The sequence below is a fragment of the Paroedura picta genome, chromosome 15 (assembly GCF_049243985.1).
Source record: "Paroedura picta isolate Pp20150507F chromosome 15, Ppicta_v3.0, whole genome shotgun sequence".
Taxonomy (NCBI): Eukaryota; Metazoa; Chordata; class Lepidosauria; order Squamata; family Gekkonidae; genus Paroedura; species Paroedura picta.
The window spans coordinates 8,536,045-8,555,347 of record NC_135383.1 but is presented as its reverse complement, the minus strand read 5'-3'; the positions used below and the strand labels follow the sequence as shown (position 1 = coordinate 8,555,347).

Below are 19,303 nucleotides of genomic sequence, written 5' to 3'. Positions count from 1 at the left end.
TAAATTATTCAAGACTTTCCCTTGCTCTAAAAGCATTTGGAGGGGCAACCAAATTATGAGTATTGGCATTGCTGCTTTTCTTTCTATAAGCGGAGAGCTGCAAGGTGCAGGGAGGAGACGCCTCCTGCCTCTTGGCAGCTGCTGTGACGGAAGACAAAGCTGTGACGGAAGACGAAGAGACGGGGTGATGAATGGCCACACGGATGCCCGGGGGGTTCCTCCTCATGTCACCAGCAATAACTTTGCCCAGGACAGGACGAAATTCCTTCCTTTGTGGTCTGCAGTAGGAAAGATGGTGCTCCGCCCTTCGTAGAACTTATTTATTTATTTATTTATTTGGGTTTTTATACCGCCCTTTCTTTACAGCTCTGGGCGGTTTACACGGAACATTATAACTTTACATTAAAAGGTGCAAGCACCGGGTCGTGTCTGACCCTTGGGGTGATGCCCTCTAGCGTTTTCATGGCAGACTCAATACGGGGTGGTTTGCCAGTGCCTTCCCCAGTCATTACCGTTTTACCCCCTTTACCGACCTCGGAAGGATGGAAGGCTGAGTCGACCTTGAGCCGGCTGCTGGGATCGAACTCCCAGCCTCATGGGCAGAGCTTTCAGACTGCATGTCTGCTGCCTTACCACTTTGTGCCACAAGAGGCTCTGTAACTTTACATAGAACATTGTAATAATCTATAACATTATACGAGTTCCAACAGAACTTAATAAACTTAATAAAACTTAAGTTCCTGCTGTCGAGAGATCTGCTCATGGCCAGGCCCTCCTGCCAAATGTTGCATTTCCCCAGCAAAGGTTTTCCCAACAGAAGCTGGAGTCCAGATTTCAGGCATCTGCAGAAAAACCACACCTTTCCAAATCCATGGTCTTAGAAGGATGGAACGGTGTTCCGGGTGACACTGTTTCTGGGCTCACAGAGCTTCCTGCGAATGAAATCCAGTGGTTCTACCCACCCCTGCCAAACACAAGGGACTGGGGAGAGGCGAGAGAGAGAGAGAGAGAGAGAGAGAAAGGAGATTTCCAGCCAAGGTGGAATCTCAGCCCTGAGCAAACTGGAGTGAAAGTTTCAATTAGCTTGATTCTCTCCTTCTCGATCTGCACAACAAGCAAGATCTTTGTTTTGAGGGAAGAACCACATTCCTTCAGGTAGGTCAACACCTGTACATTTGGGAGAGCAAGGGCTTTCGGCATTGGGGCCCAGCAGCCGGGTGGATTCGGAAAGGTCAGCCGCTGCGTTTCCCTGGGCAGTGATTCGGCTAATATGGACTATTCCAAAGCTAAGTGGCTCCTTAATTCTCAATGGTAAAAATGATGGGGAGAGATTATTTGCTTTTTATCCCTCCTCTTAATGCACTTTCCCAGATTAACAGGGCCTGGATGGACTCCCAGATGCGCTCGGGGGAAAAAAAAAAAAGCTAATTGGTCTGGATTTTGCCAACACATCATCCTCTTTGCAGATGTACATCATCACCCGACGTGCCGGAGGAGGCCGGCAGGATCCTGCCGGGGCAGATGCTGGCAGGAGAGAAGCTTGTGAAGTAGGTGGGACTGAGAGAGCTCTAACAGAACTGCTCTATGAGAACAGCTCTATCAGTGCTCTGGCAAGCCCAAGGTCACCCAGCTGGCTGCATGTGGAGGAGCAGGGAACCAAACCCGGCTCGCCAGATGAGAAGCTGGCTCAAGCACTATCCACCTGTTTGCAAGCTTCCCTCTACAACAATCTGCTTTTAAAAATGTGAAAGCTGAATTTAACACGCAAAATGCAGGGTTGTTTTTTTCTCTCTCTGAAAGGGCAAGTTTTTCCAGTGAAGATGACAGATCCATATCCCAACCCGTTAAACACTGGTGCAGCTCTCAGCCTTAGCCCCCCCCCCCCCCACGCTTTGTCTTGTGTAGTTATGGATTTTTGTTCACTGCTTTACTTGTTAGGCTTGGGTTTTTTAAAGTTTTGCAAAACCGCTCCAGGGATGGCGACGGCGTGTGACGTACCGGTGCTGACCAATCCGTGCTGTGCATAATGGAGTTCTGCTGCAGTCAATAAATAGACCTCAGCTCATGAATAGGGAATCAGGACAGTGAGAGGGCTTTTCGGAGTTGGCCCACTGGTCAAAGGGCCGTGATGCCTGTATATACCTTGAGAGTCAAGGGAGACTTGGGACAATTCAGAGCGCGCCACAAAAGCTTCGAGTCGCAAGCAATTATTTCAGTGACAAGAAGGACATTGAATGCTTTTTTGTTCTTTCTTGATTTCTGCCCCGGTTTGGTAATTGCTGCTCCATCTGGCGTTTTCATTTATTTGTATCTCTTCATGCCGAGAATGCCTGAATCTTACGCTGGGATTAGAATGGAGTACTCCTTGCTCCAGGCTCTGCCTCAAAAACAACGCTGATCTAAAACACCCTCACAGCATCACGGAGGGTGTTTGGGATCCTTTCCTTTGACGTCTGGAGAGTGGGGAGGGGCATTGTGGGTTCAGCTCTCCCCCCAAATAGAAAAAGAAGAGTTTCTTTTCATGCTGCGCTTTTCACTACCCCAAAAAGTCTCAAAGCAGCTTAAAATCGCCTTCCCTTCCTCTCCCCAACACAGGCACCCTGTGAAGTACGTGGAACTGAGAGGACTGCTCTATGAGAGCAGTTCTATCAGTGCTGTGTCAAGCCCAAAGTCACCCAGCTGGCTGCCAGTGGAGGAGCGGGGAATTCAATCCGGCTTGCCAAATCGGCCCAAGGTCACCCAGCAAATTTCCACAGAAAAGTGGAATCTTTTTTTTCTTTACCGTTGAGAAACCCCTAAAACATTCTGGTAGTTAATAATCTCATCTTCATTGCTGTAGCCCTGAGACAGTAGAAGACAAATGCAAAATCATGGCAACACCAAGATGGATAAGAAAAACTCAGTCTAAAGACAATCCCAGGACCTTTTCTGCACTGGAGGTTTTGTGCTGGGATGCAGGCTGGAGTTTGAGCCGGGCAGGTTTCTCCGCCTCTTCCTGCTCACGCACAGAGGAGCGTTTGGCCCGGTGCACCTTGTCCGTCCCAGATTTGTGCTCCCAAACGGGAGCCAGAGCAGTAAAATCCCCAGTGCAGAAATGGTCTGAAATCACCCCAGGTCCTTTGCATTTCCTTCTAAAAATGACAAGGCACCTTATCCTACTTCCGACAACCTCGCTGGGATTTCCATCCACCCAGGCTGGATGTTTCCGATAGCTGCGTGGAACATCTGTGTGATGCAGCTTTCAAGGCCTTGGCTCTTGCCCCCAAATGAAATGAAGCCAGCTTACATCCCGTTTTACTTCTGCTTCTTTCCCCCCTTGTTGTCTTGTGCGCTGTGAAAACCAAGACGGCGTTCTTCTTGGGGCAGACGTCTGCCTTCCTATTGACTTGTTCTAAGTGCTAAGTGCATGGATGGATCTAAGTAAATAAGTGGGAGGTCACCAAACCGCGGTCCCTTGGCAGAATCCATGCACCTGCTCATTCACAGCCACCAATACAATCACCGACCTGAAACACAACAGGTAACCCACTAAAAATGTTAAACGATGAGGTGTTTTCTTTACAGTGGATTCAAACGGTCTGAAGACGGCATACAAGGAAGAAGTCAAACCATTCCAGACCCGTGGGATGGAACACCAAAGAAGTCTGAGTGATCCTTCCACCCTGGTTTTCAGACACTCAGAGGCGCCAAATATCAATTTCATTTGTTTCATGCAACTTCCCCCCTCCCGTAAACCTCGACGTACTATTTGCATGATGGAGGAAGTTGCAGCAGAAGCTTTTCACGCAAACTCACTTTGGTTTTAGACGGTCGCAGCACGCATTGTTTCTGGGAAGGCGTCCCAGATGAAATCACCTTTTTCCCCCTGGGCGATTAGTGCATTTTCACGACAGCATGCTGCATGGTGCTCTAAATGGGCAAGACTGTATCTTACACAGGAAGATGTTGCAAGGTTGTGTGACGTTGCAAGGTTGTGTCTTCCTCCCACTACAAAGCTGCCCTTGAGAGCAGCTATCAACTCACATCTGTGAGGTTTACATATTATTTTTTTTGGCAACAGCTATCCAGGAACAAGCAAGAAAGTTACAAAACGGGTAGAAAACACATCCTCATTTTGAAAGAAACATGACCCAGCTACTTTTCTGAAGTGAAGTAGGCTTGGGGTTCCGTCCGTATGTGGTTCGGACAACTCTGGGTATGGACGAAAGTAGGAAGGGAGATGTTATAAATAAAGAACTTTTACAAAGAGCTCATCTCTAAGTATTGAAAAAGGACAATCCTATTTGCGGTCTGATCGATACGAGGACTTTTCAAATTGTATAGCTTGCTGTTCTTCTGAAAGAACCACACTAAGGTGACCAGGGACCCCTATTTCCCCAACAGGCAGGAATTCAGGATACACAAAGTTCTTCAGGAATGGAGACGCAGTTATAGCACCTGCCAGTTTCCCTAAAGCCACGGGAGCCAGGAAGAAAGAGGCACAATTTTTAACACACAACAAGGGGGGAAATCTAGAGGAACCAAGCACCAGGGGCCCCGGGGGGAGACCACAAAAGGCTAATATTCACCTGCCCACAGCTACCCCATGAGCGAGTCAGATGCACCATTTGCCAAGACGAAAAAGAACGCGGTTACCTGTAAAACTGGAGCTGTCGTTTGGGACTCCCGTAGCGAGCACTTCCGACAGCAGAAAGGGAAAGAAAGAAGAAATGTTCCACAGGTCACAGGTGGGAAAGGGAAAAGGAAAGAAAAAAACCAAGGACAATCTAGTTCCCCCCCTCCCCTTTTCCACTTCTGGCCTTCCCTGTCAAAAAATTTCCTGTGCATGCTTGTTATCATCGCTTAAGGATGAGCTGGTAAAAAACTTTGACAACAGCGCCATCAAGTGGAAGGCCAAGGTTCGTGCTGCCAGAGGGATGTTCTGCGCAAGCATAGTGTGGAAAGCAGGGTTTTTCAGGCTATGTGGGAATGCACAACAAGGTCAGTACCCAGGATCAGATACGATTGGTGAGAGAGGGGGAAGCCTCAGAGTGCCTAGTGGAGTTTGGCAATCAACAAACGACTCCCTTGCAGGTTCGTGAAAAATATTCGCAGCCTTCACTCGATATTTGTTATGCCCAATATTCACCACCTTTGGATATTTGCTTCAAACGGTTGAATTAAACTGCCCCAAAGCATTCAGCATCAATTCCAAGAGCGTTCAGCCCCCCTTTGCTCTCCGAAAATGTCCATTTTCTTCGTTTGCCCAGCTCTTGATTCTGTGTCTCACTGGGCAAGTTGTACTCTTTTGAAAACTAATTCCTGACTTTGCTCCTCTCCCTGTTCCCCAGAAATGTTTATTCGCCGCCTTGCTGGTTTCTGGAATTTTTGGGGAGAAATATTGCACAATTCCCTTTTCAATATTTCTTCATAGATCAGGGTTAGAAACCAGCTTTTGATTTAACAAAGAATGAGATTTTGGGGGAGATGAATTCCGCGCCCAATCTCCCGCCCGCAAAGGTATGCGTTCTCCATGCATTGCCTGCCAAAGGGAAACCCTAATCAAATCTGCCAAGGAATGAAATTTTGGAAACATATTACAAGCTTACCTGTAGATCATGCCTGGGGAGCCCGTCTGTCTGTTTGAGAATCTAGCCGGGGAGTCCGTGGTGGATTCCGGATACATGGAGCCAACCTCTTGGTTCCAGGTGAGGTTTTTTCAAAACCCTCTGCGTGAAATAGAGAGAAGGGCACAGTTACGTAATGGTGCCAAGCCAAAGAAGCCTTTTCCCATTGACTTCCATGCAGGCAGATCCCAAAACTGGAACGATTCTTTCTCTAAAACGCTCTGCCTTTCTCAGGATGTCCCAGGGTTCATCGGACCAGCTCCCTCTCTCACTGGAGGGATGGTAGGGCCTCAGGCCGAACAAAATGGGATTAGAATAGATTATAGACGATGTCCACTGCTGCCTGTTACACAGTTGTTTTACTGTTAATTGGGTAAATTATGGGGCTTTTATTGTATTTTTAATATTTTATTATGTAAACCTGCTGGGGAACAGCGGCATATAAATCTAAAAATAAATAAATAAATCTGTTCCCATTGTAGCAAGAATGGCCTGAACAAAAACTCACAGCGGGCTTTGCATTTTTATTCCTCCCTCCCCCACAAGCCCGGCCCCATGTCCTTCCAGATCGCAGGTTCATGCACTTTCAAGCACGCAAACGGGAAAAAGAATAGAAACTCCACATTCTACAGGCACTTGCTCCAAACTGTATACAACTCGGCTTGTTCCTGACACACCAGATCCACAAAAGTGGGGTGTTTTGTTTTTTAAAGCAGGCTAATTGAAAAATTTGAACCCCTAAGGCAAAATGCTGGAAAACCTCCTACATTTTTCACAGGATTCCACCTCGCCACATTAAATTAAGCAGCCCCATCTGCTGAATTGTACCTGGGTTGAAAAACATGGAGGTGCTGGAGCAGAGGCTGCCCGTTATAATGCAGACACCTTTTCCAGCCTTGTGACTCCAAGCCAGGGGTGGGCAACTTGTGACTCTCCAGATGTGCATGGACTACAATTCCCATGAGCCCCTGCCAGCACGTGCTGGCAGGGGCTCGTGGGAATTGTAGTCCATGCACATCCGGAGAGCCGCAGTAGCAAACTGCGCCCTTAGCGGCTGTTCTCAGGTGCCACCTTCTCGGAGAGGACTTTTGGTTTGACTTTAATGCCTTATTCTTTCATCTTCCCTCCCTTCCACCGGGCATGACCTTTCCTGACCGGGATTTTGGGGGCTCTCATGCAAGGGAGCACGAGCAACTCCATAGCTTGGATGATGTGGGATGAGCCTCCGGGTAGGGCAGTATAGAAATATAATGAATGAATGAATGAATGAATGAATGAATGAATGAATGAATGAATGAATGAATGAATGAATGAATGAGGAAACTGAGAATTCTCCTCCACTGCTTTGGATCTTCTTAGGTGCTTTGTCAAAAGTTACAACGGCTGACGCTCGAAAGGAGAACAGTCTTGTGGCTTCGCGAAGGGCAACGAACCAATAGCAGCACCAGCATCCAGGCAAAGATGTATGTGGTGGGCCTCAGAGAAAGCCTCATTTGGGCTACTTGACCTACTAGGATCGTGTTCTTCTTTAACGCTTGGCTCTCAAAAATCGTCTCGTCCCGAGACAGGCCGGAGCCTCTGCCTCTAAAATAAGACCTGCGAAAAAGAGGACAGAAAGCGGAACCCTCGGTATCTGCTAGAGGATCTTGCCAAGAATGGGACTGCTCCAAGGTGACATCACAGCAGGGAAGGGGGGGGGGAGAGATCCCTGTCTTCCTTCCCTGCCTCGTCCAGCTGTGACCTTGGGCTTCGATGCGCATCACATGAAGATGCGCATCACATGAAGAGCTAGGCGATAAATCCAGCAGAATGCAAGAAGGGTCTTAGAGAACCACCGTGATAGTTAAGGGTGGTGGCCTTTAATCTGGAGAACCGGGTTTGATTCCCTGTTCCTCCACATGCAGCTGGGTGACCTTGTGCTGGTCTCAGTTCTCTTCCGGCTGCTGTTTACCATCGAGTTGGAATGGGAAGAATCCCGAAAATTGATTAAAAAAAAGGCAAGCATGTTAATGTTCTGCTCTTATTTGTGTTTATTTATTATGCCTTCAGGCTCCGTCTTTATCCAAAGCTCAGTTCCACACGGCAGGAGCAGGAGGGGTGGGTGGGAAACAGCACCCAAGTTGCATTCTGAAAATCACCGTCGCTCTCGCTGGTTTACCTGGCCGACAACCGGTGGAAATCCTTCTCAGCAGGCATCTCAGAACCAGTCAACCCCCCTGGCGCCCTTCCAGAACAAAAGCCCGCTGGCACGCTGATTTCTTTCTCTGACTGCCTGAGTCAATGAATATCAATGCCTGCATGAGGGATTCCTACGGAAACTATGCTAGTTGCAGAGAAATGGGCTTTCAGGTGAATAAAACTTGGGAGGAGAAGTTAGGACAAAGCCATGTGTGTTACAATCCTAACTTTCAACAGTTTGAGATTGGAGAAGCTGGTATGTTCCTGGAATATGTTTCCATGTCAATTTTGACTTTTAACTACAGGCACAAAGATGTTAGAAAACTCATTCGATCGCATAGGGAAGATGGGGGCAAAGCTGGTTGGGGCCAAACAGGCTGGGAGTTCAATCCCAGCAGCCGGCTCAAGGTCGACTCAGCCTTCCATCCTTTCGAGGTCGGTAAAATGAGTACCCAGCTTGCTGGGGGGTAAACGGTAATGACTGGGGAAGGCACTGGCAAACCACCCCGTATTGAGTCTGCCATGAAAACACTAGAGGGCGTCACCCCAAGGGTCAGACATGACCCGGTGCTTGCACAGGGGATACCTTTTACCTTTATAGCATCTATATATGTCTATTTTAAGATCTGAATAACATTCTGGCTGGATTCAGCAGAGTTGGGTTGGGGAGATTATTGTTCCGCCATCTTGCTTGCGGGATACCATGGGCGACGTACTGTTGTTCTGATGGGTTTTTATGGGATATTGTCTTATGGTTTTAATTGTAAGCCGCTGCGAGGCGGCAGAAGTCGCGAGAGGCGGGATACAAATCTAAACATAAATAAATAAATAAATAAATAAATAAATAAATAAATAAATAAATAAATAAATGAATGAATGAATGAATGAATGAATGAAATTAACTGCTCTCGCCGACCATAACATTTATTGATGCTTTGACCCCTTTTGAGACAGGCCAGTGCTTCTCAAAACAGCATAACCTTTCTCTAAAAATGCAGCAAAGGCTGATTAAAATGTTATTTGTTGGGGTGGGGGGGGGTGAGTGTGAAATGTTGCTGGAAAGAATCTGGGCACAGGTAGAATGCAAAGGTGTTTGGCTGCCTCCCCTCCTCCCTTTGGGTCTGCTGATGGCAGATGGCAGCTGGGAAGGGGCGTTGGAGTGTGCTCACTTGGAGATGGACCAGGCCCAATCTCCCCCACCCACCTCCCCCGAGCATCGGTGCAAGAGTCCCTGCTGCTGCTTTGGAAGGCGGCACACACAAAAAACTGCCCTCCGGTCGGCACAGAGGCCAAATTGGCATCGTCTCTCAGCTCCTCCAGCGACAGATTTCAATCTCTCTGGAGCAGGAGGGTGCTGAGCTCCCTGCCTTAATTCACTTAATTCACTAAGCGACTGAAATGCAGACGATGTGGGCTCGCCTATAGCATTCCACCATGTTTGTGGCTAGGTCTGTAGTGGTTCCCTCCCCGCAGGTGGCACCCCTGGCTATACCAGCATAATCGGTGCTAATAAAATAGCAACCTGGCTTTGAAAACTGGCCAACCTGTGCCCTGGGCTCCCTAAATCCCACCAGTCCAGGCCTGGATCATAGAGACATGCAGCAGTGTGAAAAAAAAATCAAGCATTCCATCCACCCCTGGGGATCTACACTGAGATTCCACAAACCTGAGATGTGCGTGTATGTCAGGGGTAGTCAAACTGCGGCCCTCCAGATGTCCATGGACTACAATTCCCAGGAGCCCCTGCCAGCGTTCGCTGGCAGGGGCTCCTGGGAATTGTAGCCCATGGACATCTGGAGGGCCGCAGTTTGACTACCCCTGGTGTATGTGAAGGGGAGGGGGAAAGTTTCCTGACTCCAGCAGTCTTTGTCTGCTCTTTTCCTAGTTTTATATCTCGGAAGCAACTCAGCAAGCATAACGTACACAGATACGCACCATGCTGTGCCCGGGGGCGGGAAGGAGGAGACCTACTAAAATAAATTGGGGTCATAAACTAAAATTAGAAAAAAAAAACAACTAGAAACCGGCATTTAGAGGAAAGTTGGCATTCTTGCCAAGCCCCATTCTCGGCATCAAAAAGGAGAAAAACCCTCAGTTTGAGCCTTGCCTATACGGAAAACTAGCCCCCCCTCCTTTCCCCCGGTTGTGGACAGCCAGTCTTAAAGCTTCTCCGCCACAATCAGGGCTATGAAACCTTTATCCAGCAAAGCGAAGGACTTGGGATTAGAGAACCCCCTGCCAGAGCATAATCTAATCAATATATATACACATATACTTCATTTAGGCAGGTGACCGATGCGACACTGAGATTTCGACATCACACACACAGTTGCACCCTCCCTGTGCACCCTCCCTGTTGCACCCTCCCCGTGCACTGCGGATCGTCTGCAGACAGCTGTTTGACATCCCTCTGCGAAAGAGCCCCTTCCGTTCGAGACATTGCATTTTTTAAAGGAAAAAAAAAAAACTTTACTTTCTCGGCCGTGCTTGAGAAAAGCCACGAGAAAGAAACGAACAAAGGAGACGAATTCGTGCCTCAACCTTCCTAAAACACACACACTTCTTCTGCACCAAAGAAGATGGGAAAGGGGGGGGGGAAAGCAACCCCGATTTCAGAAAATTCCTCTGGCTGCCATGGAAACGGCGACACCGAATATACCCAGTCAATCTCAGAACCAGCACCTGAGGGGGGGTATATGACCTATACTGCAACAAGAGAATCTCTTCTGTTCACGGGTCTGTTTGGTACGACTAGGCTCCTTAAAGGCAAGCCTGGGGGAACATGGTAAGAGGTGAGAATGGGCCCAGGAGAGGGGAAATATATACCTGCCTCTGTGTGTGTGTGTGTGGGAGGCTATTACGGTCTTCTCTCTTTATGCATGACCCTGCTCACAACAAAAAAAGAAAAGTCCATTGACTCCGGACTGCATTCCTTCTGCTAAACGGACAAGGGTAGGGAGCCAAAGGAGCGCAGGCATGCAGCAAAACCCTGCCCCAGGATGGCGCGCAAAACGAAAGGCACAGACTGAAATAAAGCTGACCTACCTTGATGTATTTATTTTTAATGGCATAGGGATCCAGCAACGAGGAGAGAGCGACGGAAGACAGGCAAGTCACATACGAGGGAGGCAGGCAGGCAGACCTAGCGAGCTAGTGAGCAAGCATGCCGGAGAGCCCGGCCGTGGACCTAGTGAGGCACCAGCAGGGCAGTGACATGGAGGGGGAGCAAAGAAATCAGCGTGGGTTTTTCTGTTCTCATCCCATTCCTTCTCAAGTGCTGGACAGGCAATTAAAAAAAAAACAACAACAACACACACACACCACACACACCACACACACACACACACACACACGGGCGACGACGGCTGCTTAGCGTCGTCTTAGAGCGGAGCCAAAATCCATTTGGCGCTGCGTGGGCAGGTAAAAGGTGGCCTCGCCCACCTTCTGATCTCACTGCCGCAACAGCATCTTCGGTGCCTTCGAAGCCTGACTCAGCACAAATCCGTTCCGGCAGCCAATATTCAGCCAGCGCATTGGCAGCTGCTAACGTCCCCCCAACCCCCCCCCCCCAGTCCTCCACTCCCCCCCCCCTCCCAGCCACTCCGCCGCACAATTGCGGCTAAATGTGCCCGGAGCTGGAGATGGTGGCAAAGCGATGGGGCATGGCAGAAAATCCCCTGATCCCCTCCTGGAGATGCAAGGCAGGGGCTACGCTGTCCAGGCACGTGAAGGCTGCAAATATCCAAAAAGGAGCACAGGAGAATAAGTTGGGAGAGGGAGACACTGTTGCTTGCTGTGCCCCAGGGAGATATGCATGCATGGCTTGTATCGTACCTTTTCGGCTTTGGGGACAGGAGAATCGATGGGACTGAATGTAACGAAAGGGCAGATTTCGATTCAACCGCAGGGAAAATGATCCCCTAGTGGAAGAGCAGTTTGTTAGCTGCCCGGTGAAGTTTTGCGAGGAAATGTCTTTCTTATATGCACACTGACCCATTCCCCCAACCTTTCTTCTCTTAGTCCTGGTGGGTTTTCTGGGACTCGTCTCCAGCCCAGCCTTGCGAAATGAGAACTTTCAGCTTCATTTTCGACGTGGGAACCTTCCGCACGCTAAAGAGAGATTGGAGGATCTCTTCCCTGTTTTGGACCACCACATGTCATGGGATGTGTTGTTTCTCCCCATTCTGGGGTGGAGTTTTGCAGTGGTAAAAGCGAAGGTGAAAGCACAGTGAAAAGGCTCCAGCCCACACCATTCTGCACGCCCCTCAAACTGAAAATGCAGTTCCAACATCTGCCTTTGGAAAAGAGAAATCTTCTGAAATGAACATGGAATAATGCATAATGTGTCATTTCAGCCTGAACTTTTTGCATTTTTCTGTCCCAAGGGCTGGTGGCTAGAAGAGAGGAAACCTGGTGTGGTTCCTAAAGCACACTGTCCAAGACATCCCCCCCCCTCAAAAAAAAAAAAAGGTCTACAGGCAGGACAAAAAGAACCTCAACAGCCTTCCTAGCTGAGACCCACTTGCCTCCATAGCCCAGCTCACAAGCTATAGAGAATACACATACGTGCACAGCCTGCATGAACAACCTGATCATCTTCTATGACCTCTCGGGGCTGCCTCAGTGTAAGGAGGGCCCATTTATTTGGGTGATCACGAGGGAACTTTTCCCCAGTTTTGGGTCGTTCCATTTTGATCTGGGATGGATTGAGCAGATCTGGGGGGAGGGTTGTTGACATGCTGATGGTTGTATGCGTGCCCTGAATATATTGCTGCCATTTTCCCCACCACTTCGGGTCGGCTCTGATTTGTTTTGTGGGCCGGAGAATTGGCGTCTTTTTTTGTCGCATAGAGTGCTCGCTTGCCCACCTCAGTCATTTGGCCATTGCAACCGCTTCCTGGGGAGAACCATTTTTTCCTCCTGGTTTGCTCTGCATTTCCCGGTTGGCTGAATTCATGCCCAGTGGCTGCCCTGATGCCTTACCCTCACTGCCCGCAACTGCCAGGCCTCTTCTGCTGCCTCTCCAGCTGCTCCACTGCTTTCTTCCCAGCTAAGGGAAGTCCGACATCAACGCCAACTTTCCTCTCAAAGAGAGAGAATCATGCCAAATGTCTGAAGGTGGCTCTCGGTTAACAGGCTGCTGGGTTCGTGCCGGGCCTGGACCGCTCCTCTGAGGAATAGGTGGTTTGGAAGAGATGGGAGAAAACGGCCCTCTAATTAAATCACACGAGCCGTCAAGGCTGAAGATCCAATACCTTTACTGCCAAGGTAGGGAAACAGAGCCCCTGCTGCTACGAGAAGGTAATTTTATTGATTAAAGTTTCCCAACCAGGGTTGTCTGGGGGGTTTTTTTGCAAAAGAAAAGCCAATAGCACAAGTGTGAGCTCTCAGCCTCGCCCGGACAGAAGACCAGCTCACTGATTCGTAGGCCAACATGCCAATGATCTGAAAGTTATCCTAAAGCAAGTCAAACAATGAGCCCTAAACCTGGAGTCTGAGGTCTGGTTTACACATTACAAATATGAATTCTGGAGTTTCTTGAGTGGTTCCTTAAATATACATAGCTAGGTAGGTATTGGAGTCTTTTCGTATCTCACTGTCGCGTTGCCAAATGGCTAACATTTTAGCGATTCAGCTGGTAAAACCAAGAACACAGAGACCCAGGACTCCCCCAAATGTTAATTCCTAGCAATGTAAGTTTATTAAAATAAAACAGTAACTGCAAGCTGGCAACAACTTCCCATACCCATGTGTTTTCTCTTGTGGCTCCCACTTTCTACCTGGTGTAGTCAGAAATAGGTAAAAGGTAAAGGTATCCCCTGTGCAAGCACTGAGTCATGCCTGACCCTTGGGGTGACGCCCTCTAGCGTTTTCATGGCAGACTCAATACGGGGTGGTTTGCCAGTCCCTTCCCCAGTCGTTACCATTTACCCCCCAGCAAGCTGGGTGCTCATTTTACCGACCTCGGAAGGATGGAAGGCTGAGTCAACCTTGAGCCGGCTGCTGGGATTGAACTCCCAGCCTCATGGGCAGAGCTTTCAGACTGCCTGTCTGCTGCCTTACCACTCTGTGCCACAAGAGGCTCTTATATAGGAGTGTGCATTAAAAAAATATATCAGTATTCCCAGTTTCTCTGGCACCAAATATCATTATGGCATTCAGATTCCATTTTCTGGCTCATTCCAGAGGGCCGTGGAGGGTATTATTAAGGTACCAGCACCACAACTGCAAGGAGCTGCTGGTACCACTTCCTTAAATAACCACCTTTCAAGTGAATTGGACCATTTGGGCCCCTGGAAAAGTTACCCCTAGCAATTCACCATGGTTCCTTATGGAGGGGGAGAAAAAACCCCAAGAATCTCCCCTTTTACATACCTGAGAAACTGAAACTGTATAACACCCAAGAATTGACCAATGTGAAATGCAAGAATCTCAGCTGCAAGAATCCACACCAAAAATGCAAATCCAGCAAAAAAATCCAACTCTTGCAAAGAACAAACTTTAGACCAACAACGACAACAAAGAAACTCTTGAAAGTGACAGAACCTTGCCTGAAACAGTCTGGCATGCTCATACCAAGCCCTGGAAAAAACAAAGAAAAAATCGAAGGGGGTGTGAGGTTACAAGTTCTGCAAACACTAACTTCCAATGCTCTTGGTTAGTACTGTATATTTTGGGGATTTTTCAGGATCCATTTCCCAGTTTCCTGAAAAATCCTGGAAAGGCTTGGAGGAGCAAAATATACCTGGGGAGGGGGGAAGAGTAAGGTATTTTTCAGGCATATTTTGGGCTTGATTATACCCAAAGGTCTAGCAGGGAAGGCTTTCACTTCCCCGACATTCTGCAAATTCCGCGGAATTATCCAGGAGGAGATGTTTAGATTGATAACAGAGCCAGATTATAAAAGAATGATTCAGACAGCGGCGTTAATAAAGGTTACATTGCTGCCTGTGTTACCCTGCCGTGTCATTTCTGCATCGTGTCACACGACATGTTAATATGTCTGCTTTGTTTCAGATTTTTGCTTGGTTTAGACTCCTGGAACCCTAAGCCTATTACATTGCTCCCTGCATGCGCCACCCTGCTGACTGTGTAATCCACGTTGAGTGTCTGGGAGAAAGGGAGATTATAAATTACGTAAATAACACAAAAACGCAAAATAAACGACACATTCTTATGTGCATCTGCCCTGAGCCATCACACCCTGCTGAACAATGGCCCCAACGGTTTCACTTTCGGACCATTTCCGCACTGGGGATTTTGCTGCCCCGGCTCCCATATAGGAGCACAAATTTGGGGTGGACAAAATGTGCCAGCCTAAATGCTCCCTGTTGCAGGAGCAGGAAGAGCTGGGGCCACCTGCCCTGGCTCAAACCCCAGTTTGTAATCTGGCACAAAGCCTCTGGTGCGGAAACAGTCCAGGCCTCTTTGTCTTCTTGTACCCACTTGTGTCGGTCCTTCCCCCAGGCTTCCGAGATACTGCCCCAGTCCCCCCCCCCCGCTTTTTATGCTCTGTTATGTCCCTAATGAGCGGAAATGAACCACTGAATCTTTTCATGGCTTGGAGGTAAATAACATCACCTGGTAAATAGCATTCCATTAAGCCTCTATTAGAGGGACAGGACATTTCCTCTCCAGGCAGTTGGCAACTGTGGACACTGTTGAACATTGTGTCTTATGATTGATCCCTGCTGCTATTGATCCTTGCGAAGAATTTCAATGCTGCTGTTATTTGTTTTATGCCGGTAGTCTTAAATGCTATCGATTGGTTGGTTGTGTTTTATTATTTTGGTAACAGGAACTTAGAAACCGCGAAAGTAGTTCTACTTGCTGAAAGCATTCCCCCTCCAGGCCCATCATTGGCCATTTGGGGGGAGGGAGTAGGTGGGTCAATATGACCATAGATGGTCCTATCACCCAATAAATGTTTAACAAATTTAAAATCTGTTTCACTCTATATTTCTGGTAAGGCCTTGGAGGAGGAGTATGTCTCATGGCTTAAGTGCCACTCAGACCTTAACACCCACTCAGGGCGGCTGTCCCGCCCCTAAGTGCCTCCTCCTCCAACCAGCTTGCCTGTCTGCCCAGCAGCCAGCCAATTACCTTCTGTCCCCCTCCCCTGATCACCCCCTCCTCCTTCCACTTCCCTCTGAGGCTCGGAGGCTGCAGATCCCTGCCACATGAGAGCTGCCCCTGACGGTGAGTTCCCTAATAGCTGCCTGCAGCCTTTCCAGGTCCTTGGGGAGGGGGAAGTCTGTCTGCAGAATTCTTCTACTCCACCCCACTAATCTAGCACCTGTTGTATTCCTGAATGCAACAGGCTTGGCCTCCAGTATATGTTATATGAATTCACCCCCACCCATTTGGGAAACCCTCCCAGGGTTGTCAAGAAACCCCAGGGTTTCACAAAACCCTGGTTGAGAAAGCCTGTCCTAAAGGGATCCAAGTAGGAAATAATATAAAAGCCCTGGACCTGACAGTTGTTGCTGCCAGTCAGAATGGTCAATATTCACTGTGATATATGGCCTGGTGTGGGATAAGGCAGTATCATGAGTTTTGTATGCCGTGAGCAAAAGCAGCCATTTGCCTGCAGGGGAAGGGAGCAACAGGGGATCTGACTTGGCTGTGATCTCAGTATGAGGCCCTTCTTAGATCTGATCTTGATGGTGCAGAATGAGAGCCAAACTGTATTGACTTCCCGGCACTGGGACAGACTGAACCATTATGCAGGGAATGAATGACAGAATCTTCATGGAAACAGGAGAGAACTTGAAATGGGTGCATGATTTTGTAGCTTCATTCCAGGCTGCGTGAACAACGATGGAATACCTTATGCCTCTGCCTGCAACACTAAACGAAAGGGGGAAAAAAGATTTTTGGGACCAAATTTGGGTTCTTCAGTAAGAGAGGAACTTGCTTCTACTGTAGCTCCACAGATGCCAACGGAAGGAGCCCCATATCTCTGGCAACATGTAATAGTAGTAAAAAAAAATCCTAAAGGAGCAAGATAATAATTATTTTATTTTTATAACTTTCCCTGGATAGCTCAGAGTGGGTAACAAAAGGTTTTAAAAAGAGTGGGAACGGGTTTATGGAACAACAATAATACGTTCAATAAATCAGGTTTTTTAAAAACCTTTAAAAGCCACTACCTCCGCAATGAAATCTGCCTCCAAAGGGTACAAAGAGCATTGAAGGTTTTCCTTTGGGTGGATGGAATTTCAGCCCTTATTTCCTGGCCTCAACCATAGGCCCGACATTGGCCTGGCCTCAACCAAAGTTCCCCTCAATCATTAAAGCAGCAGCTTTAGCTTTCGGTAGTATCTTTGTGACTCCCACAACACCCAGTTCTGTCTTAGGAAAAGCAGTCAGCAAAAATACTTAGAAATGCCTGCTGTACATTTCAGTGTGTGGGAACTTCGTGGCTCTCCCTTGGATCCGTGCCAAGACGGTGGACAACCCTGAATATCCCTGGGGGAACCTGTTACTCGGTAACTTGCTGAAAAATTTCACCCTGGAGAATTCCCAGGATCCAAAACAGCCTCCAGCCTGTCAGCTGTTCACAAGGTTGTCAGACCTCGCTGCTAAAAGTCCCTGGGGGTTGAAGGGAAGGTGGCACGTCTATTTCCCATCACCCGGAGGCAGGGACAGCTCAAGAATTTTGCTGCCCAAAATTTTGCAATCCCAAAAGGGCATGTCAGGATCCTCTGGCAAAGGTGCTATGCTTCGTTCGTGAAAGTGATAAAGCAAAACTTCGCTTTACGATAAAGCCCACTCGCTTCTTTGGCCCCCCAAGTGACTCCTTGAGTTGCTTATTCCACAGATCAGGGCCAAGGGGTTGTCAGGCATTAAACACATGCAAATAAGGTAAAGGTAAAGGTATCCCCTGTGCAAGCACCGGGTCATGTCTGACCCTTGGGATGACGCCCTCCAGCGTTTTCATGGCAGACTCAATACGTGGTGGTTTGCCAGTGCCTTCCCCAGTCATTACCGTTTACCCCCCAGCAAGCTGGGTACTCATTTTACCGACCTCAGAAGGATGGAAGGCTGAGTCAACCTTGAGCCGGCTGCTGGGATCGAACTCCCAACCTCACGGGCAGAGCTTTCAGACAACATTTCTGCTGCCTTACCACTCTGCACCACAAGAGGCTCTTAAACGCATGCAAATACAAGACATTAAACCAACCCATCTCTGTAATTAAGCATAGCTTCTACGATTTTTCATCTGCTTATCTTGCTCCTATGAATTCTGTAGTGGGAGGAGGAGGGCATGGAGGTCTTGCATCCTTGGCTTGTGTGCGTGTGGGGTTTTAATTTGGGGAAAACTACAATGGAAGCTGGTCTTAATTGAAAAGTGAGTTGCAAACACAACGAAGGGACTGCAAAAGCCATCCATCACTCAGGCAGTTCAGAAAGTGCATGAATCTTATAGCGTCAGTGGGAGGAAAGGGCTAACTAGTCTTGGAGAGTTGCATTGTAGCAATTCCCTGAAGTTTTCTGGTATTGTTGAAAAGACACTTAAAGAGAGAAAAACTTAGAGCTGAGAGGTGGAGGGGAAGTTGCTTTATCCTTTCTGATGTTTCTTCTCCTAAAAGTGCCATCCTAAATAGATTTTCAGAGGGTAGCTATGTTGGCCCGCAGTCAGACATTTAGTTTTGAGTTCTGTAGAAGACCAGCATGGTTTGGGAGGTCTAAGCTTTTGAGAGGCAGGGCTCCCTTTGTCAGATACAGGTAGGAACAGAGATCCCAGATCTTTATATCCCAGGCAGAAGTGGGAGGGGGGAGTTGCAAAGGATACAGAAGCACAATCTGAAAACGTGAGCGGTGATGCACAAAAGCTCAAACCCTGCCGCACACAAACTGGATGCTGATTTTAGAAGAAGAAGAAGAAGAAGAAGAAGAAGAAGAAGAAGAAGAAGAAGAAGAAGAAGAAGAAGAAGAAGAAGAGTTGGTTCTTATATGACGCTTTTCTCTATCCAAAGGAGGCTCAAAGCGGCTTACAGTCGCCTTCCCTTTCCTCTCCCCACAACAGACACCTTTTGAGGTGGGTGAGGCTGAGAGAGCCCTGATATCACTGCTCAGTCAGAACAGCTTTATCAGTGCCGTGGTGAGCCCAAAGTCACCCAGCTGGCTGCATGTGGAGGAGCGGGGAATCAAACCCGGCTCACCAGATTAGAAGTCCGCACTCCTAACACGACACCAAACTGGCTCTCTGATGTTACCCACCCTGGGCATTCGGGTGGGCTATAAATGCAATTTAATTATTATTATATATAGATCAGTAGATTAATTGTACACCGTTCTAAGTCCATTGCCTTTAATGGTCTCGGAAGGATGCCACTTTTGCTGTAACTTCTGCTGCCCTAGCAGCTCCCCACCCCCTGCTCAAAATGCATGTTTCGAAACACATGAGCATGAGAAGGGGAGCCACTGGGGAAGGGATCCGGAGGTAGGCAGGGAAAGCTGTAGCAGGCCACTCCTCACCAGTTCTGCTCTCCTGAAATGGCTGAGCTTGTTCC

General features: G+C 48.2%; 1 protein-coding gene across 4 annotated transcripts in view; it reads right to left on the bottom strand.

The window, feature by feature from the left end:
* The window catches only part of KCNAB2 (potassium voltage-gated channel subfamily A regulatory beta subunit 2), a 78,009-nt gene that overhangs the window by 45,263 nt on the left and 13,443 nt on the right, over nucleotides 1–19,303 (bottom strand). Inside the window, exons 1-3 of one of the 4 annotated variants that reach the window (XM_077311335.1) lie at nucleotides 11,226–11,308; nucleotides 5,589–5,708; nucleotides 4,636–4,677 (exon numbers count right to left, since the gene is read on the bottom strand). In XM_077311335.1, the coding sequence (XP_077167450.1) occupies nucleotides 4,636–4,677; nucleotides 5,589–5,665 (119 nt within the window). In that variant the 5' untranslated portion in view covers nucleotides 5,666–5,708; nucleotides 11,226–11,308. Of the gene's footprint in view, nucleotides 1–4,635; nucleotides 4,678–5,588; nucleotides 5,709–10,829; nucleotides 11,187–11,225; nucleotides 11,309–19,303 lie in introns of those variants that run through there. The other 3 variants (XM_077311334.1, XM_077311333.1, XM_077311336.1) reach the window with 3 other exon arrangements.